The following is a 22614-nucleotide window of genomic DNA, read 5'->3' on the forward strand; positions in this document are numbered from 1 at the left end:
TAATGATGCGTGCCGTATGTTATTTAAATACCACGAGCAGGTTCATTTCCTATTTATTTTATTATAGTGTCCCTGTTAGTTTCAGGTGTTTCTGCCGCTCAAGCTGCGCTCTGTAGCTGCTGTTTCATTATTTCCCTGCAGGAGCTTTTTTGATCCCCTACCTGACTATGCTGGGCATCGCTGGCATCCCCATCTTTTTGCTGGAGGTGTCCCTGGGCCAGTTTGCCAGCCAGGGGCCCGTGTCAGTGTGGAAATGCATCCCAGCTCTGCAAGGTAAACTGCCACAACGAGCCAAAGTGACAGATAATTCACAAATAAAACTCACTTGTTATCATCACGAGTTCTTCTACTTTTTCTTAAGAGTAATTTATATATTTCGTCTCATTTATTTATTTTAGGTTGCGGGATTGCCATGTTGATAATATCTGTCTTGATAGCCATATACTATAATATTATTATGTGCTGGACACTGTACTACCTGTTCGCTTCGTTGAAGGGCTCACTGCCATGGGCTAACTGTAGGAATGAGTGGAACACGGTGGAATGTAAGGACAAAGACATGCTGCTGTTAGGTAAGACACACACACACCACACACACACACACACACACACACACACACACACACACACACACACACACACACACACACACACACACACACACACATAAACCAAAAGCACCTCTCTCTCCACAATGCGCAATGCGTCATGACTCCCTCAGCTGAGGTGTCCTGCAGTATAATGAATCCTGACCTGTGATCTCTGCGGTGTTTTTACCCTCAAAAACACTTTAATTTGAAAGATAGCACTGATATATAACAGGGCCTCAGTGTCACAAATCAAACTGAAAAAATATAGATATTTCACATATCTTTTATTCCTATTTTGCCTCATAATCACAGATTTTTAATCTTAAAAAGCTGCAGCATACAAGCAGAAGCAGTCTGTCTTGGTCAGATGTTTTAATGAAACTGGAGATAAGATCATGTTTTCACTGGGAGGAAATGTGCGGGTAGAGGCCCGGAGGTGTGTGAAGTCGATCTGCGTCGAATAAATATCGAAATTCCGTTCATTCCGTGTGATATTTGCCTTTAGCGATACTGTGAATTCAGCACAAAAACTGCTTGCTTGACAAATTTACTGTACAGGCTGAGCTGCTGCAGTGCTGCGGTGAGCCCGAGACTGACCCCTGCCGGCTGCTGCGCGCACTGCAGGCCCGTTCACAGCTGTAGTCTCTCTGCCACTCTCTCACCCTCACTCAGGAGGAAAATTACAGATAAAAGAAAAAAAATGGCTATAAAAAAATTAGTTTATGAGAATTATTAATAAAGTGGCTACGCAATATGTCATATATCAAATAGTTCACATCAAATGTGTACATGTAGTTTGATAGAAAAAGAAAAGAAAGATCACATTTACAATCTGGTACAAGAGCTCTGCAAAAAATATAAATACTATGTTTCTAGGTTTTAATTTGCAGATTTTTGTGTCATTTTGTATATAGAGGTTGAACTATTTGAGGCCATATTCTGTGCTGCAGTTTCATTAGATTAAGTGGTTTGTTTTATTTTTACAACCCTATTTTATGTCATTACCAGAAAACTCAGCCTGTGAGTGGTTAAGTCATTGTTAAAGATAAAATGCAGGAGTTTTAGTTAGTTTTATGCCCTGAATTTAGAAGAAAATAATTCTGAGTGTAAAGTACATTAAAACGCATTAAAAATAGGATTTAAAGATAATTTTAAAAAGCACTAAAAGCAGTTTGTCTGATGTGTCTGCATGAAAAATTGTGCAGTCAACAGAAAAACAGGTTTTCTTATCTAATCTTTTCTGGAGAATCTGAAATGAGGCAGATTCAGTATAATCATTCCAGTTATTTACATCTGGCTATTTATCAAGAAGAGCAAAACTCAGCAAAACAGTTTTTCAGATCCAGTTTTTATAGCACACTGCTGTCTCCCTATCACCCCCCCACAACCCTCCCCCCCCACCCCCCTCCACATCACACCCATCTGTTCGCTCCCACTCTGCTTTACCTGAGCGGACAGTCAGCTCTGTCCCACAGCAGCTCTCTGCCAGTCTCTCCCAGTTTGACGTGTGTTGGTTTCTGATTGGAACAGACACGTGCATCCTGCGGGACAGAAACATCACCTCCATCAAGAACTCCACTTTCTGTCTGTCTGCAAACGCCGTGGGAAACCTGAGTAAACTGATAAACATGACTGTGGACAGCAACAAGACCTACGTCAGCCCCAGTGAGGAGTACTTCAAGTGAGTAGAATTTAAATTCATTAGACACAAAAATGAGGCCTGAGTTTACAGGTCTAATTTTCCCTGTTATTGGTATGTTCACAGATATTTTTCACTTAATCTTCTGGTTTACTGACTCTAAATACTTAGTCTAATGCTTTTATTCTTGTTTCTAAATTTGCTCAGTTGCTTTTTAACAAATTGATCTAAAAGATGGCCTGTAAATCTTTGAATTTAACACAAAAAATCACCAAAATTAGAGTTTTGCAGCATTTCACCTGACAGTGTTCTGCAAAAACATCCTATAAATATTCTCTTAAAAGCACTATAAAATCCACCATTGTAGTAAAAGTATTAGACATAATTACAATTAAACAGCACAATTATTACAGCTAGAACTCAATAAAGTACAAATCAAATCAAACTTTACAGTTACATTAAAAAGATGTGCAGTGATCTTTTTAAATGAGGCAGAATAGGGCAAACTGATGCAAAAGGATCAAGAAAAATTAGATGCTTGGATGATATATAAAATCTTTAATCTAGCTCATTTGTGTTGGAAATAAGTTTAAATGATCTCACTGCCCTATCAGACTTGTAGGACTATACATAAATGGCTTGATAAAATGAAGGATTTGCAGCATACAGATTCTATATTGGACCTAAACTGCATTATGCTTCAGTTTATTTTAATCTGAGGTGTGTTTTGAGGCTGAGTTTTGCTGTTTGCTGATCACACCTACAGGTACAATGTGTTGCACATCTCTAAAGGAATCGAGTATCCAGGAGACATCCGCTGGCCTCTGGCAGGCTGTCTGTGTCTGGCCTGGATCATTGTCTACGCCTCTTTAGCCAAAGGAATCAAGTCATCAGGAAAGGTAACAAAACACTGAACTCCTCCAACCAAACCAAACCTCTGCTGTTTGCAGTTTCAGCCAGCTGGAGAGGAGAAACTGCCTTCTCTTCCTTCAGTGAGGAAAATGCCACCTAGTGATGAGATGTGGCACATATAAGACACTATACATGTTTGAACTGGCTTCTCATAGCCTGGTCCTTTTTGGATCCTGCTCTCAGATAGTTAAATTACCAGATTCATTAATCTTTTAATTTGATATTATTAATGTAATACAGGTGCATCTCAATAAATTAGAATATGATGGAGAAGTCCATTTCCAGTACTTCATGTAAAATAGCTCCAAACAAGTATTGAGTCATATAGGTGCACATACTTTTCAGAGGCCAACATTTCCATATTAAACATACTTTTAAAAAATGGGTTTTTTGTAACATTAAAATTTTTTTGAGACACTGAATTTTAGGTCTTCATTAAATGTAAGCCATAATCTTTATACTTAGAATAAATTAAATACATTAAGACATGAAATGTTTCATTCTGTGTATAATGGATCTACACAATGTGTGATTTCCACTTTTTGAATTGAATTTTCTGACATAAATAAACTTTTCGGTAACACTTTACAATAAACAACATTTATAAATGGTAAACAGATAGTTTATTAATGTTTAATCATCATTTATAAACCGTATATAGGCCATTTACAATGGTAAATACTTATTTTTATTAATGTTTAACTAACTAAATCATTTATAAATGGCAAATAGCTGGTATATAAATGTAAGTTTATAGTTACTTTACCATTAACAAACAATTAAATTATAATTAATAGTTTCTAATAGTTTTAGAAATACTCTAAACTTAGATTAATATATACCTTTAAGAAATTGGTTTAAAACATTTAAAGATTAAATATGTATAGCACTTTGTAAATGGTCAATAATTGGTTTATAAACCACCTATAAACATTACTTTGTTGGTTATTGTAAAGTGTTACCAACTTTTCTATGATATTCTAATTTATTGAGATGTACATGTCAAGAAACAATTATAATTCCGTTTGAGAAGCTAAACTAACAAACAAACAAACAAACACCTTTTACCTTTGACAGTGGATTCAGGAAGATTCAGATTCAATAAGCAGGTTTGATTCCCGATTCAGATTTGTTAAACCTCAACCATACTGTAGCCACAATTAAAAATATTTCAGGCCTTTTTCGACTGCAGTGCAGCAGTACAAATTGAATGAATAATTTACTTTTACCTTTGATTTAATTTGGACTGTGAGATACAATAACTTCAAACGTTTGCTTGGAGGGAAGAGAAAAAGAGAACACAGGAAACATAATTCGCCCTGCATCATTTAAAACCGAAACGTTGGCAGACATGTTTAATCTGAGCATTTTGTGGATCTATTTTCTTCCCTTGATTAAAGAGAGGGAAACATTACTCAGTGGCTGCACCCAGGTTATAGAGATTATTACTCACATTGAAATCTTGTATAATGCTGCCCTCCACTGGACTGAAGTGTCACACACACTTTTGGCAACCTTTTTATTTAACAATATGTGTGTCAAATGTTACTCATGACACTGTAATGCAGAAATGTTTTGACAAGTGGTACTTGCTGGTGCATTCAGATCATTTGCTTTGTATTCATGAACAATTATTCTATTATAAAACAAGAAACGGGCTAAAACAGAGGATATATGACATAGGATGAATACAGACATATTCAGACAGACAGTTTGAGGACAAGGGTGTTTTTTAAACATAAAAGTATGTAAATATGTTCTGATAAAAACCCTAAATACAAGTATGCACCTGAAAATGACCATAATGTGTCTGCTCTAGGCAAGTTTTATCTTTAGTTATGACCTTTTGGTCCCATTTCCTTCTCCCTTTCTCTCTCATTTCGCCTCGTCCTGTCTCCTCTCTGCTCAGGTGGTGTATTTCACAGCCACTTTCCCCTACGTGGTGCTGGTCATCCTGCTGATCAGAGGAGTGACCCTCCCTGGTGCCTTCGACGGCATCCTCTACTTTATCACACCAAAGTGGGAGAAACTGAATGATGCAAAGGTACCTGACATTAGTTTTTATTCCACCATGATGCGTTTCCCTCGTCTCTCTCTGCTCTTCACCTGCAGCTCTGACTCTCCTCCTCCACCGTCAGGTGTGGAAAGACGCAGCCACTCAGATCTTCTTCTCCCTGTCAGCTGCTTGGGGAGGCCTCATCACTCTCTCTTCCTACAATAAGTTCCACAATAACTGCTACAGGTAAACAAACAAAAGGTAAACCATGCTTCTGGCAGACAAATTCAAACTGTCACCATAGACTCTGTATCTATACGTCTGGTAGAAATGTGAATAATAAATGTCACTCTGTGCAGCCAACAGTTCAGTGTTTCTTTCATTTCCTCTTTATATTTTATCTATTGCACTCACTCAGCTCAAAACATGTGAAGGTATTTTTATTGGAAACATCTGAACACATAAAACATTGTTTTGTCTTTTGTGTTGTGAAATTAGATTTTTTGGAAAAAGCAGGCTAATACATTTTTATTTTATTTTATTTGTTTTTTGCTTTTTTCATGTAAACACAACTCATCAAATTAAATATATGGGAATGGCTTATTGTTGAGTTGTTTTTACATCTGTTAAAATGATTGTGCATATTTTTCTTGAATACTTTCTGAAAAATTTGCAACAATAATACCTTCAGTGAGATTAAAATATTAAACATAAGCACACACTTCACACAACAGCCCTGTATAAATATAGATATTCAAAACATACATTTATTTGACTAGTTTGCATTACAAGGTGTGGCTGGTATATTGTCCACTGGATGGACAAAATAACAGAAACATTTAACAATATAAAGCACTGTGCCCCCTAGTGTACACCTGCTGTAAATGCCTAAAAAATTTGTGAGCCTTCTGATTGCAGTATTTACTCCTGCCACCAGATGGCGCCACTGCATCTGTGTACACAAGACTGCAATGTCTTTATCATTATAAATTTGTTTTATGTTTTAAACAGTGCTGCACTATTCCAGTCACTAAATCAGATATTTGCTTATTTAGCTTCTCTCTCTTTCTTTCTTTCCTCTCTTTTCCCCTGCAGGGATACGATTATTGTGACATGCACAAACAGTGCCACCAGTATATTTGCTGGGTTTGTCATCTTCTCGGTCATTGGTTTCATGGCACATGAGTTGAAAGTGCCGATAGAGAAGGTGGCAGATGAAGGTAAGATGCCAAAGCAGCAGGCGGCAGCAGCAGCAGACCAGCACTGAAAGTTTTTTATCTTATTATCTGCTGTGAAGATGGTGTGTGTGCACCCATGTTTATGTGTGTGTGTGTGTGTGTGTGTGTGTGTGTGTGTGTGTGTGTGTTTGTGTGTGTGTGTCAGGTCCAGGCATAGCGTTCGTGGTGTATCCAGAGGCTCTGACCAGACTTCCCCTGTCTCCTTTCTGGGCGATCATCTTCTTCCTCATGCTCCTGACTCTTGGCCTGGATACCATGGTAACCACTGCTCCTTTTGTGTGTGTACATGTGTGTGTCAGTGAGTGTGTGTACTTACACTACAGTTCAGAAGTATTGAATCGGCCCCAACAAAAGCTTGAGTGAGAGGTCTGAAAGGACTCCTCCATATTTCTTAATTGATCTTTCGTGCTTTTAGGTTGTAGAAAACCTTATTTATAAATACAGCCAGATTAAAATGAGAAAATAGCATAAATCAGACTGTTTTCAGCCTAATTTCACACAAAGATTGGAAGCAGAGGGAAACAAAAAAAAGTACTCTGGGTTTTATTCATGGTAGTTTATTAACTGATTATAAGGACAAACCTGGTGCACACAGTTTAGTTAATGTACAGTCACAGTAAAGTGTCCAGTGGGTGTCATGAAATAGCTTCTGTGGTAACACTTAGAGCTATAAATTCCTCTTTCAAATTGAGTTTAAAGAGCAAAAACAACATGCAACAACATTTTAAACTTTTAATTGATGTCAGCAGGTATCTCCTGCTTTCAGCCTTTGTTCTAAACTAGACTTAACCCCTACCTGACCATCCCTCTGCTGAGTACGCACAGAGATGATATTAATATGAATCCTGTCTTGTCAAACTGGGCAAGACAACAAAACAAAACCTGCTTCTTTAAATACTGATTTTTATTGGCCACTAGGGGGCAGAAGAACCCCACAAGGCTGAGTGCAGAGACAGAGTGCTACAACATCATCCCACTGGAGTCACATTTCTGATAGATATATATAAGCGCAACATTCACTCTTTTCTCATTTCAACTCCAGTTTGATCTCCACTCACTCCTGAGAAAAATATCTAGTCCTTTAGCTGCCACATGTTCCACTTTCTTCACCAGCTTGTTGCTACATTTCTTCTGTTTTATTCTGCTGTTTGGTGCAGGGCACATACATGTGCAGTAAAACTAAAATAACAGGCTAACAGAAGCTAAAAAAGCTCAGAGGAGCTGCAGAGTTGGTGTTCAGTCCCTCTAAATCAAATGACGATGCATGATGTGGATTTCAAAGCAGCTCTAAGGAAAGGAATTTTTGTTTTAGGGTCAATATTGTTTTTATTTTGAGTAAGGGAATTAATAGAGTCAATGAATTTAAACAAATGAGTGAAAGCCAATGGTGGAAGCAGTATTCAGGGCCTTTACTTAAGTAACATTACTAATACCACACTGTGAAATGACTCCTCTACAGTCCTGCATTCAAAACTTATTTCAGTAAAAGTACAAAAGTATCAGCATCAAAATGTACTTAACGTATCAAAAGTAAAAGTTCTCGTTTTGCAGAATGGCCCCACTGAGATTGTTTAATATATTCCAAATATATTATTGGGTTATTATTATTGATGCATTTATGTAAGCAGTGTTTTAATTGTCTCAAGGTGGGGCTCATTTTAACTACTTCATATGTTTTATGCAGTTTAATTTACAAAATATGCCTAATCACTTTAAATTTATCATGTTTTTTATGTTAAATCTCGACTTGAAAAGTGTAAATGTAGTGGAGTAGAAGTTTAAAGTTACAAGAAATGGAAATACTCAAGTAAAGTACAAATAGCTCAAAATTGTACTTAAGTACTGTACTTGAGTAAATGTATTTTGTTACATTCCACCAGTGGTGACAGTGACACTAGAAGCATTTCTAAATTCACTTTTTGCTTTGTGAGAAATCCCTGCTTCTGTTGTGTCTGCAGCACCAAACAATCTGCTCGAGAAGATCTCTGAGTCTCATAACATCAGCAAACCTTTCTGTCAATAACAAGAGTCTCAAAGTAAACTCTCAACTTCAGAGGCGGCACCCAGCCAAGTATAAACGCTGCACACATTGACCCAATTAACATAATTACCCATACACACCGCCCACTGCGACTGATTTCTGCTGAAGTGCTTCAGCTCCCCGGGTTCTGGAGCAGAGGGGGGTCTGAGTGATTGAAGTGAGGGGAATTAAGTTGACCTTAAAGTTCTGAAACAAAAACACAGAGGTAAATTTAAGTTTGAGTACAATAAGATTACATCTAGGTAAGCGTTTTCACTATCACTAAACTATGAATCATGATTAAAAATAATAAAAACTGATCTAACCAGTTGGTTTTTGGTTTCTCTGAGTTTAGAAACAGGTGTGGAGCCTTTAGTCTGCCATGAAAATATGTATAGACTTTTCCAGTATTTATAATCAATAAATACATTAATCAGTCTAAAATATATGTTGTAAATGTATCAATAATGTGCATTTAAATGATGCACCAAGAGAGTCAATATAAATAAGAATTGTACCAATTAATAATAATTATTTTCCTTTTATTTATTTAATTTAGATTAGATTAGATTTAGATGATAATTATTAATTCATTTCATTTAAAAAAATACAAAAATGTATATCTTTTTTCCTTTTTTTCCAAAGACTTTTAATATATTATAATTATAATATATAGAAAATTCTTAGTTTATTATTTTCCTTTTATTTATTTTCATATAATGTCTTTATATAATAATTATTAATTCATCATTTAATTAAAAAAGAATACAAATATATTTTTTTTCATTTTTCCGAAACTTAATCGAAACTATTTTTTCTTGTGGAAAATATATAGAAAAATCTTTGTTTTATACACTTATAAAGCCACACTAATAAAGATTTTCATATTATTAATGCATCAAATTTGTTCATAGGACTCATTGAACCAGATTCAGACAGTTTTTTGACGAAACATTGACGAAATGTGTCTAGTGTCACCAAGCCTCTTACCTTCTTCTAGACATGACGCCTTCCTCTTGCCCCTTTTTGCTAACCAGAAATTGCAACAACGCTTCCTTTAAGTCGCTCGACCTCTTCGGAGTGTTCTCTTATTGTTATTTTATTTGCTGTTCTCCCACCAGATGTTTCACTGCGTGACTACCAGTGTCACTTCTTTACCTTTGTAACACTTTTGGCGAGGCGTCTTATCTTCCTTAATTGGAAACATGCCCTCCCCCCCCCACACACAAGCTGTGTAGCTGCTGTTCTTCATTTTATGAAGCTAGAGAAAGTCAGACAAACACGAAGTGGCTCCACTTCCAAATCTTAACAGTCTGGCTGCCCTCTGACATATACATTGACACCTTGCAGTTTCTCCCTGCTCAGTTTAGGACTGTATGACCAAAATGACCAAAATACTTATTTCCTATTAATCATTCAACACACACAGAACCATTTTTTTGTACCTTTTTTGTTCTTTCTTTAGCGTTTGCAAGCATCTTCTTTCTTATTTATTCTTTTGTTTTATTTTATTTTTTCTTTGGCTTATTGGCCCTGCAATGAATAGCTGATTTGGCTATTTTGACATGATTCCCTTTTTTTATGTTGTGTTTTTTGGGCTCTTTCACTCTTGGTAGTGTATCTCACTGCCCAATGTTATGTTGTGTAGAAGAAAAGTCAAATAAATAAGTTGCAAACATGCAAAATAGATCAAAGTCAGTATTTTCGCCATTTTTGTTTCTTTCTGGAGGCCGTAGTGGGCTCCCTTTTAAAGGAATCTATAGGCACCATGTGCGTCAAGATATAGTGTTGCAATAACACTGCAAAGTTAGACTCTTTTCAAGTTTCTTTAAAAAAAGCTTTGAAGTTGAGTAAAGTTTGATAAAATGCTGCAGTTGTTGTCGTCCATACATGTTTAATATCAGTTCAGTTCAGTTTGACTGAATACTTTGTTGGTCAGTCTGTGGGTTTAACTCTCATTGTGGAGAAATAAAACGACTAAAGTGAGATCAATAGACGAGAATTTTCTTTTATTTGACAAAACAATTCTTGATTTAATTTAATTTTGTGGAAAATGCAGTTAAACAGTTAAATCGCAATATATTGTATCACAATACTCACCATATCGCAAAATGCTTAAAATTGCAATAATATTGTATCATGACTCAAGTATTGGGATAAAATTGTATCGTGGGGCCTCTGCTGATTCAAACCTCTAATAAAAACACTGTACACTGAGCACCCTGGTCCTTGGCAGGACCAAAGAGCAAACAGACAAAGTTAGCAATTAGCAAAGGGATAATATGTAGTAGTAGTTAAGTAGTAGCTATAGAGCAAGATATTTCCCTCAGGAGTTGGAGGAGAGCAAACTTAAACTGAACCTAAACTCATCAGGTTGATGCAAACAAGACTCTAAATGAGTGATAATGTTGCTTTGTTTGCTGGAGGTATAAATAAGTGACTTTTTTACTTTCTAGCATGTCAATATTGTGTTTCCAGCTTGTTTTCTGCCCCCAAATTGTGAAACAAAGTGGCTAACACATTTTCAAAGTGAATATATATAATTTCACAAGAACTCACGCACCACCACACTTCTAAGTTACACAACTCTAATTGTGTGAATTACCGCACTCATTTTCTCCTGCTGTAACTTGAGTGAACAAACACTTCCGTCTCTGGGATGTTTTTCAAAGTCCAGAGCGCCTCCAGAAACAATCCTGGGCAAACAATTCCAGATGAAACACCAACTCCTTTAAGTGCACCGTGATGCTCCTGAGCCGAGCAGAGGAGCAGAGGGCACAGCAGCGCATTAAGACACAAGTCAACAGTAACAGTAAATGATGATGTTGCCTCGCCTTGGCAGCGGCGGCTCAGAGGAGAGGGGCTGGTGGCTTTGTTGTAGAAAGCAACTTGGCGGTAATAGGCTTGGGATGTTGACGGGAAATTAGTTTTGGGAGCTCAGGAGAAAGTAGAGGAGTGGAGAGGAGGCAGATAGCTCGTGCCAATGGGTTTCTGCAGCACGAACACACACACACACACACACACACACACACACACACACACACACACACGCACACACACACATTACTAACCTCCCTCAATTTGCCTGTTTGTATATTCATCCACTGCTGTCCTCTGGGTTCTGAGCCCATTTTACCATCATGTTACCTTTGCTAATGAAATCTTCTCATCCTCAGGATTAGGATAATGTTCTTTATTTGTTTTTGAAATAAATGAAATTATGGTAAAAATGGGCTCACAACACAAGATGCTGAGTTCCAACTGCAGCAGCTGCTCTGCTTCAAATGAGGCAAACCTGCTGACTGGATGCTTTTTTCAGTGGAAACGCTGCTGCAAACTGGGCTGATTGGACAATTTTCAGTTAATTCAGTAGCGGAGGAAGCCAATCAGGATCTGCTGAACACATTTTTTTAATTTAGAGGTTTTTTTCTTAAACTTAAGTCATGGTATTTTTCAGGGAAAATCAATTGGACCAATGTTAATTAAACATCTTTCATCAAACATATGATTAACCCTCTGAACCACACTGACATTGATGTTGTATATGTCAGGGTTTTTTCATCATTAAACTTAAGTCATATCAATTGGATCAATGTTAATTAAACTTCCATGAAACACATGATTAACCCTCTGAACCCCTTTGAGATTGAAAGGTATGTTTTCTTTAAGTAAGTGCCAAAATTGCAACATTTATTGTAGAAAGAAACTGTAAAAATGGCCAAATTGTAATATTCCTGTCATTTTATAAATATAAAAAAAAGATAAAACAAACCCCATCTTTTTCCAATGGCTTAATCTAAATAAGTTTTCTTTCTTGTGGAAAATGTATTTTTTTCTGTCCAAAAATCATTGTTTATAGACTTTTAAAACCACACAAATCAAGATTTTCATATTAATAATGGATCAAACTTCTTTATAGGACTCACTGAACCAGATTCAGACAATTTAGATTTACAAACACTGACCAAACATGTATCCTATGTCACAAATATGATAGTTTCCATTAGAAAAAGTAACCAAATTAAAACCAAGTTTGTCATTTAAAACAACAAAAAACAGCAATTTCTTCTCTTTTTTTTCTGGCTTATTTCTCTTTCTCTATTCCAGTTTGCAACCATCGAGACCATCGTAACCTCTGTCTCAGACGAGTTCCCCAAATACTTGAGGAAACACAAACCGCTCTTCACCCTGGTCTGCTGCGCTTGCTTCTTCATCCTGGGGTTCCCCATGATCACAGAGGTACGGCACAGAAAAACCACACATTATATACACACACACACACCGATGCAACACCCAGAGGGAGACTTGAGCGTTCTCCCCGTGTCCTGCGACTCTTCCTTTGAATAAGTCGACAGATTTCTGCATGTAAAGCAAAGTCCTGGCCTTCAGAGGACAGGCTCACTGAGTGGAACAAGGGAGGCAGAGTCTTATTAAAATCCTCCCAGACAGCTTCAGAGGGCAAAATCCAGCCTAAAGTAGGATTCATACATGACGTTTCTTTTGATCCGGTGCAAGTCAGAGTGAAAAAATTATGACCACAGACAAGTCAGAGGGGGGAAGAAGTGAGGGGTTGGGATGGGAGGGGTGTCATGAGATGAAAGCTTGAATTTTTTTTTTTAATATTTTGTTTGTGTGTTTATAACAGAGCGGCATGTTCATGCTGCAGTTGGTGGACACGTTCGCAGCGTCCTACTCTCTGGTCATCATTGCGATCTGTGAGCTGATGGGGATTTCCTACCTTTATGGTGAGTACAGTTGATCCTGTTTGATCTCATGACCTTTGATCAACAAGACTGAGAGCCTGAAGCCCTGCCAGTATTGTTGGTTACATCCCAAACTATCATAACCTCTATCACATCATCGCTGACGTCCCTTTTTCTGGCCATCAAGCTGGGAGGGCATCAAGGTTTATGTATTCTGACTATAAGTCCCTTATGTGGGTCAGGCTCATCGAAACACTAGATCCTACTATGCTTCCCTTTCACAGCTGGACTGCATCTTTTGTTATCCCTCGACTCCTAATTTAATGTCTTTTAGACTTCACAGTCCCAGTTTGTGATGCACCTTTTTGTTAAATGTGACATATTATACTTATTTCCAGGTTCACCCTTGTATTTAGTGTCTCTGCTGCATCAATATCCAGCCTCTATTAGGGCTGGGCAATATGCACCAAAAGTCATATCCCGATATATTTAGGCCATTACCATATTTAGGCTGAGTGGGAGCAAATCTGAACATAAATATTGTATAACAACAGTACATTTTATGAAAATCAAAGCTCCATAAACTGCACATTTAAATAAAAGTATCTTAAATAAAAATAGCCTATGAAATAAAATAGGCCAATGTTTTTCTGAAATAAATATATTTATATGAGAAAAGAATAACGACCATTACAAAAGAACTAAATATGACAAACCCTAGTAAGGGCAGCAGTTATATATAAAGCAGCTTGCCTGGATCACAGCACAAATTTGAACTATATCGATATATGCGATATGGTCTAATTCCATATCACATTTAAAAATATGTCAATATATCTTTTATATCTATATATCGCCCAGCCCTAGCCTATCTGAGACTCTCTACTGTAACGCCTGTCTCCTTAAGCCTCCCCAGACTGAAAAAGCCCAGTCTGCCCTGCTCTGGGTTTCTGTATAGACTGTATAAATAAGTGGACAGACAATACCAACATGCCGTCCTCCACTGGTGTCCTTTCTGAAGCCTTGAGTTTCAAATTTTGGCCGTCACCCCCTTGATTTTTTGCAACCAGTGCATGCACAGAACGGATATGGCACCCGAGAGGAAGCTATGTTATCAGCTAATGCAAGCTTGGTGAGCAATGTGCAACCATGATTTAAAGTGAACAGCCAACTGCTTAGAATGTCTTTTAGTACAACCAAATATTGAACAGAGGCAGATATTTTGATGTTATGAACTTAAAAGACACTGTGAGAGGATAAAAGTTCTAAGAAGAAAACACAGCAGCGACCTGCCAATGTCAAGATAGTTACACCCTCAAGCATACCCTGGTTTATTGTCTATTTTACTCTAAATAGGTCCATAATCTACAAAATGAACATCATGCTGTATTAGAGAAGACTTGGAACTAACGACTAAGATCATAAAATCAGGAAATTGTTTACTGAAGTAATAAATCAAAAGAGAAGTAGTCATTTTCACATTTTACTTCTTTTGCAACCAGTCGCCCCCTGCTGGCCATTGGGAAGAATGCAGGTTTAAGGGAGAGGTTGCCACTTAATAACAAATACTGTCATTAGGAATGACTGTAATGGAGTATAACGGCACTTTCTACCATGCAAAATCACCAATTAAAGCTTCGAAACAAAAAACTACACAATCGAACATGTTTTTTGGGGAGAAACAATAGCAACCTAGATACCAGGTTTGTCTGACACATGTAGCAATGCATGTAATTTAACCACTGCAGTAAGGTATCTAGGGCAGATAACTATGTATAGAAATCTATCATAAGCAGAAAAAACTGTTGGAAATGGATGCACATATACACAGTTGCCCTTCAAGTTGGAATAAGTTAAAATATATTTTTTTACCTTTTTCCATGAAATGATTGTTACAATGTGATTTATTATTGACGGATAAAGTGTCTATCTTCTCAAAACTTTATCAATCAATCTCTTCCAAACTTGTCATAATGAAAATTAATCATAATAGAGGATTGTGTCTGAAAGGACGACTGTGTAGTTACTCCGTTATTTGAAACTCTGGTAATGTTTAACATGAATATTTAACATTGTAACATTATATATATATGACAGAAAATAAGGAAAACCTCACCTGAGTGATGCCACTTGGGCCAGACATTATGGAACTATGAATGCATAATCCTCTTTATGACTAGTGGACTGCCTTCAACCTGTATGTCCAGAGTGACTCATTAATAACATGCTAAACCTAAAATAATGTCATCAGTTTGTGTTTTAGTGGAGAGTTTAAGTGTCCAGTGAGAGTTTAAATGATGTTTCAGAGGCTTTTGTATTCTGAAATTAAGACAATTTGGATTAAACACTGACTTTTTGTCTTTCAAGGGGTAAAAATGATCAAATTAGGTAATTCAATTTCAGTTTCAGCTCAGTAAAGCAGCTGCAGAAGCACCAATAAAAACAACAACGTTTGAAACACTTTCAAATGTCAAAACAGCTTTGTCTCAGTTTAAATGGGGTGATCCAGAAGTCCTTTTTGTTGGGTTTTTCATCAGTGGATAAAATGTTTGCCAGCCCTTACCACTAGGGGTCTCTGTTGTAATGTATAAGTCAGGAGAGAGTTCAGGTGTGTGTCAGCAGGCTGTTACCAAGGAGCAGAGCAAACGGCTCTCCTCCAGTTTGTCAGAGCATCAGTTCAGGTGACATATTGAAATGATTGTGTGACTCTGCCTCTTCATGTCACTCACTGTTATCCGTCAATAAAGTCGGAGGAATGAAGCCATCTGTTCTCATGCTTTTTCTCAGGAACGACAGAAACTGATGCTCTCTCATTGTCACTCTCTCTCTCTCGCTCTCGCTCGCTCTCTCTCTCTCTCTCTCTCTCTCTCTCTCTCTCACACACACACACACACACACACACACACACACACACACACACACATTCACACATTCACATAGATTCAGAAGGATGGATTGAATTTGCTTTTTGAGACCTTATTAAGCCCAGGTCACTCTCTGTTTCTCCTGTCTCTGACTTTCTACCATGTTCTTTTTTATTGCATTTCTCAGCTTTTTTTCTCTTTTTGTCTCTGCAGGTCTGGAGAGGTTTTGCGAGGACATTGAAATGATGATTGGTTTCAAACCAAACCGATTCTGGAGAGTCTGCTGGGCCTTTGTGACTCCAACCATTCTGACGGTGTGTTTGTTTTTGTCCATCTCATTCTCTCTCTCTCTCTCTCTCTCTCTCTCTCTCTCTCTCTCTTTCTCTCTCTCTCTCTCTCTCTATCACACACACACACACACACACACACACACACACACACACACACACACACACACACACCGCGCACATGTGCAGCTTAAAATGTTTCCATCTTGTACTGCCAACTTTCAAGTCCATTGATTTGCAGTTGGGAAAGGAACAGAGGAGAAATTGCTCCTGTTACACTGAAATCGAAAATTATTTCTTCCTTCCATTTCCTGACGTGTCACCAAGTCTCAAGTTGTTTGTGTTTTTCCAAACGGTAACTGCCAAAAAAAAAAGTTAGTCCGATGTCAGCTTGGGTTCTGCAAACACACAAACTTTAAAAATATATTTTCTGCTAACACATTTTCTGTAAAAAAATAAAAAGCCAGTTATTTATGATATGCTGTGGAGAAAAATCTGTAAATTCTAATGCACAGGGTTTAGCAGTATGTCAGTGTTGGACACTGGCCAGCATTCATGTTATTGTTAATGGAAACCACTGTAGCTCCAAAGCATAGGTAACAATGACAAATGGAGCAGCAGTCGGGCCGGCTGGTCATCTCGCTGCACTCGAGGGAGATCAGATTTCCTTGAGGAGCTCATTGGTGCACAACCCCTGGCTAATCTATTTATGTCTGCATTCTTTTTTCTGTTTGTTTTATTTGTTTTCTCTTATTCTAATACTTCCCAGCCAAATTTGCTGGAAACAGGAAGCACTGTTTTTCCCCATCCAACTCTGCCCCTGTTTTGTTCTTGCTGCTCATTTAAAAAGTAAGCTCTGATTTTTAGTTTCAGATTTAGCTCTTTGTCCTGACTTCACTACACTTAATTGGGAAGAAATCTACTGTACAGTCCTCTTTTAGAGCAGACCGAATCAGGCTATAGGAGTCTAACAATGGACATTTGGGCCATTATTTTAAGATTTACAGCACCAATGAGGATTTGCACATCAAGTCAATGAATAATGAATTACTTGAGAAGTAATCACTCAAAATTTGCTTACATTAGCTTCACAAAAGCTTTGGATTGTTGCAGAATGATTTCCCTGAAGTATTGTGAGGTTTTCTGCCATTATTGTTAGATTATACTGTGTCTCCAGTACATAGAAGCCTGATATATGTAAAGAAAAGCATGGAAGTATACATTTAAAGTAAGTTAATGCTATGCTCATGTCATGCATCTGCTAAATTAGGGTACTGGCTCCTTTTTGGTTCAATTAAGACTGTTCTTCACATCAAGAAGAACACAAATACTACACAAAAATAGCTACAACTATACATTTGTAGATGTGCAGGTTGTTTGCAGCAGAGAATGCACAGATTTTGCTCTTTAGCTGTACAGATTGTTTCATGTATTTGCATAATTGCCTTATGTGTCAAGTCACAGCCTCGCACACCTCATCATTAGAAATGATTTACAATAAACTGCAGTGAACATCCAACAGTCTTGCTGCGGGAAACAAATTTTGCAAGTGAGAAATGAGCTGGTCCCTTTTGAAAAATATGACTATTTTTCTTTGGAAATCTGCAAACACAACGACACTAGGCAGTTTTTACAGCAGTGGAGCTGACCAGTGCAGCCACAACCTACTTGTGGCAACTGAGAATCTATGGCAGTATTTAAATAAAAATAATCTAATTAAATGAACATTTCTTGGATTCCCTTGCCTTTGCAGGGCATCCTGGGACTGAGTCTGTATCAGTGGAAGGTGATGACGTACGAGGACTACACCTACCCCACCTGGTCCATGGTTATGGGCTGGCTCATGGTCATCTGCTCCGTCATCTGGATCCCCATCATGTTCTTCATTAAGATGCACCTCGCCCCCGGCAGCTTCATCGAGGTAATAATTGAGACTGAGCCGTGACCAGACATTGTCACGTATGTTTTGTTTTGGTCTGCTTCGCACACACACACACACACACACACACGCACACACACACACACACACACACACACACACACACACACACACACACACCCTGTTGCAGAAATCAATAGTCTCATTCTTCGCTCATTAGCAGGGAGAGGCGGCTGCTGACTGAGTATTAATTTGGACATTTTCTGGGAGCCCGACAGGCCCCTTTTAAATACTCCGATTAATGAATGATGATGATTGTAGCTTTTTGCTCCTAATGTCTCTGTTCCTCCGCAGCTCTGACAGCAGCCTCAATCACAGGCCGCGCTCCAACTTTACATTTTAATCTCCTTTCTTTCTTTGACTATAATAAATGTGTAATCATCCTAGTTTTTACTTATACATTAAATTGATATTTTATGCTGCAAAACAACTTCAATGTTTGAGGCTTTTATTGATTTTTTTTTAGAAAAAGGCATCCAATCAATCTTCAGTCTACATCATCTCAAGGTCACATGAGTAGAAACAAACTTTTCAATGAAAAGAAAAAAAATCAAAACATAAGACAAGTTACTGCTAACACTTTCTGCTACAGACTTGATGTATCTGCTTCTCCTGTACAAACCCTCTGTGTGTTTCCTCTCTTCTTGCAGCGTGTAAAGCTGGTGTGCGCCCCTCAGCCCGACTGGGGTCCCTTCCTGATGAAGCATCGTGGAGAACGCTACAAGAACATGATCGACCCTCTCGGAACCAACTCACTGGGCCTCAAACTGCCCCCCAAGGACTTCCAGCTCGGCTCCTACCAGTAGCAGCTGCTGTGTCGGCACCCAGCACCCTCCAACCCCTGCAGGGGGCACCAGGAGGAGGGCAACCTCCACTTCTCCCTCTTCCTGTCTCTCTCTCTCCTCTACGTACTTCACCCCTCTTTGCTTCCTGTCTTCCCCCCTGTATCGTGGATGTGGAAACAGGCTCCCTGTCCTCTTCTTTCCCCTCTTCCTTCCTCTCTTCTCTCATGGAGGAGTGGCTGCCCAGGTGGAGTCTACTCCTCCGCTGCTGCTTCGTACTCGGCTAATGGGCTATCATCGCCCCCCACACATGACCACTGATTACTTCAAAACCCTTCCCAGGGATCTTTATTCCAAGAGAAAATTGTGTCATAAAATGACACAGCTCAGACTGCACTTGCAATATTAGACTCACCATAGCTGCTCCCTATGGAGTCGTGTATGTATGTGTGTGTTTGTGTGTGCGTGCGTGTGTGTGCTGTCATTTCTGTGTGTAGAGATAATGAATCATCTTGGTGCAAGCAGACACAGGAAAACAAAAAGAAAATTGAGCGACAGAGAAGCGACGGTTCAATGGGCTCGGTGGGGATCAGTGTTTTCTTCCATCTGTGTACAAATTTCCGACGGCAATACAAATAATATCAACTGCCTCTGGAAAGAAAAAAAAGTTTAAATATCCACTGGTATCACAATTTTCTTCCTATCCAGCAGTATATATGTATATTCACACTAGCTACTGCTCAGTCGCTCTTGCTTTGTCAAAAATAGATTACAAGATCTGCAATTTGTGCCTCCTACGTCCCAGTAGAGTAGCAAATGCATCCTGATTACCACTTTCAGTAGACACACTCTGGCCTGGATGACTCTGCAGTATGATAGAAGCTTGGGTCTATTTTTCTCTCTAAATCTGAGGGACCATTTGTGATACCCTCTCTTTGTCTATTTATTAAGTCGTACTCCTGTTCTCCTCTATTGTATTATCCTAGAACACATTCTTAACGTAGGAACTCACAATATTAGTCAGTCCTTCCTTTAGCAATGTGGCCATTTAACCTTTTTAAGTCTCGACAGACCCGACCTGATAGTCACTCTCTGCATATATTTTAGACAATGTATTAATCTCTGTATGTGTTGTGAACTTGTCAAGCCATCTGTGAAAAACATCTTTACAACGTGCATCACATCAGTAGAGTATAAAATATATAAATACATATTATATACATACATATATGTATAGCCTCCAGCAAAGAAGAGAGCTAGCAGGACAGAGATTGAGAGTGTGTGTGTGTGTGTGTGTGTTTCTGTCATTCCTCTCTCTAGCTGTGTAATATCTTGTATAAAGTGTACACTTCGAGTAGTAAGTGTGTGTGTTGTCGCGTCCTCACAATGATAGGAGCAGCTGCTATGTGTGAGTAGATGAAGATTAGACTAGAAAATGGCCTCCTTCTTTCCTGGAAGTGTACTTTGTCTCTTGTTGTTTGTGGTAGACCTCCGGAGACCTCTTTTTGCCATTTCAGACTTATGCCTCTTGCTTCTCTGTGTGTCCTCGTGAAAAACAGGGTCTCAGGTATACTCGATTCCACCGTACTACTCCGGTAGTTGTAGGAATAATAGCATTCAGTGCATAGGAAACAGAGAGTTGAGCCATCCTAATGCTAAATTATATTAAAAAGAAGTGTTGACGTGTGTTGCAAAGGATCAGAGTAAAAAAACAAACTTCCTGATGACCTTAACGCAGCATCACTTTGCTTTCTGCTTGCTGTTGCTTAAACACGCCTTGTGGTGATTATACAGGACGTACGAGTGACTTTACATATTTTGACCGACCGTGTGCTAAATCAAGTATTGTGGGGTTTTTTTTGTAACATAGTTAGATGGAAAACAATAATTAGTTAAGATTAATTAATTTTAAATGCCTTGTAATCAACTTAAAAATGAATTGCCACTGGTCAGTCGATACGCTGACCAGTTTTATTTACATAAATGTTGAATATTCATTCCAGCAACTTTCCTGTCACCTTACTGAAGCTGTGATCCATCAGAATCAAAAATCAAAATCAGGCAAATTACCGTAATTTTCGAACATATGTCCCTTTAAATTGTGCTGTCAGGACATCATCAGCACAGATGAGCGACTGAAGGAGCTTTTCTGGGGGCGTAAAAGTCATCTCCAGGAGCAGCCCGGTGCAGCTCAGCAGGCGGCCAGCTGGCTTTTGCAGCCCACTTTAAATGTGACATGACAGGCAGCCCACTTTTACTTTGTGGGCAGCCGACCAATTACCTACACAGTAACAGCATGTATCCACTCAAAGCAATTAGTCACTTCCACACTTTGACCGGTTTGATATGCACTTTCGTGTTGACACAAAGTCCTGATTGGCTTTAATATGCTTTTAACACTGCAGGCATTTACTTGTTGAGTGGTTTAAATGGATGTTGCAGGTATGGATGCAATTACAGTTGCTCAGAAGATCTCCCTAAGCATTTCTCTAAGCCACGTCTTTTCATAATCTTGACGTGAAAATAGCACAGATATGATTTAAGAGGTTGTAAACAAAACATAATAATCAGTAAATGAGCACAAAAGCCCTGTTGTTAAATAGCTTGCTTGCTCCACAGTGTTGCTTTTGTTAAGACTTGCGTGCGTTTAGCTCTATTTGTTCAAATGTGATAATAATGTATGTCTGTGTACGCTTGTGTGTGTGTGTTTGTCTCTGTATTAGTTTTACTGAACTCCATTTAACTGTCAATCAGATGTTTGCATGGCCAGTTTCAGAGTAGATCGCTGAAAGAACCGGAGGAAATTTACAGGATTTATTTTCCTAGGATGCCTCGGCCTGATGCTCCTCTTTTTTTTCTTCTGATGGATGTGATGATCTTAGACCACCTATTGTGAACTTGACCTGGGTAACAGTTTTACCCAGTTTATTGAACTGTTAATATACTCTAAAAAATTAAATCTTTGGCAACTACTCACTCGAGAGCAGGGGTGGCCAAAGGAGCAGGCTGGCATTTTAAATAATGTGTGGGATGTAGCGGACTTTACGCTCTTTGTAGTGAGACTTGAATGATGAAAAGCCTTTTTATGCCCTGAGATAGATTTTAATGATTTCCTAAAGGGCCAGCCACAACTAAATAGCTATAAGTTGTGTGTTTTGTGTCCCTGTGTTTCCATTTCTACTGGGCTTCTCTGCTTTTGGTTTGAGAAAAAGAAACAGTTCAGTTACATTGCTTCATAAAAATATAACAATGAAGAGCTTGCATGTGAAGTTTGTGTTGCTGTAACTCAATGTCCATGTATAGTAATCCTTCTCCTTTGTCTCTCAGTAGTATAGGTCCATGCATGTTTACGTTAGAGAGCTTTTTTGTTCGACATAATGTTAAGAAACAAAAGGGTTCTCTTTTTAACAGAGGAGGAGGAAAAAAACAAAAAACTGAAAAAGTAAATTTGCTTTGCCTGCAAGTCAACTTTGGGCAGTATAGGTAACCAAAGAAAGAGTTCTTAAACTAGGGTTGTAGTGAAAACAGAAAACAAACTTTAGAAGAAAAAAGGAATGTGTCATCTGCGTATAGGAGGTTGAGATACTGCCATTCATATCCCATGTAGTGTTCCTCGATGTTTGCCAATACGTTACAAAACATCT

The 22614-nt window shown here is 38.3% G+C and overlaps 1 protein-coding gene across 1 annotated transcript; it reads left to right on the plus strand.

Moving 5' to 3' along the window:
* The first annotated feature begins 217 nt into the window (after positions 1 to 217).
* On the plus strand, positions 218 to 19503 carry slc6a5 (solute carrier family 6 member 5). Its single transcript, XM_059347469.1, has 13 exons — positions 218 to 273; positions 497 to 572; positions 2121 to 2271; positions 2996 to 3128; positions 5051 to 5185; positions 5280 to 5383; positions 6233 to 6357; positions 6521 to 6633; positions 12503 to 12634; positions 13041 to 13140; positions 16176 to 16276; positions 18003 to 18170; positions 18839 to 19503. Exons 2-13 carry the CDS (start codon positions 560 to 562, stop codon positions 18992 to 18994), a joined length of 1431 nt encoding a protein of 476 aa, XP_059203452.1. The 5' UTR covers positions 218 to 273; positions 497 to 559; the 3' UTR covers positions 18995 to 19503.
* Positions 19504 to 22614: the final 3111 nt, after the last annotated feature.

The sequence above is a fragment of the Centropristis striata genome, chromosome 2, assembly GCF_030273125.1.
Source record: "Centropristis striata isolate RG_2023a ecotype Rhode Island chromosome 2, C.striata_1.0, whole genome shotgun sequence".
NCBI classification, from domain to species: Eukaryota; Metazoa; Chordata; class Actinopteri; order Perciformes; family Serranidae; genus Centropristis; species Centropristis striata.

What these genes read in the sequence shown, in the direction of transcription:
- slc6a5 (XM_059347469.1), top strand. An exon ending in CCCAGTGAGGAGTACTTCAA is followed by an intron (nt 2,272 to 2,995) that starts GTGAGTAGAATT and finishes TCACACCTACAG; the next exon opens with GTACAATGTGTTGCACATCT. An exon ending in GAATCAAGTCATCAGGAAAG is followed by an intron (nt 3,129 to 5,050) that starts GTAACAAAACAC and finishes CTCTCTGCTCAG; the next exon opens with GTGGTGTATTTCACAGCCAC.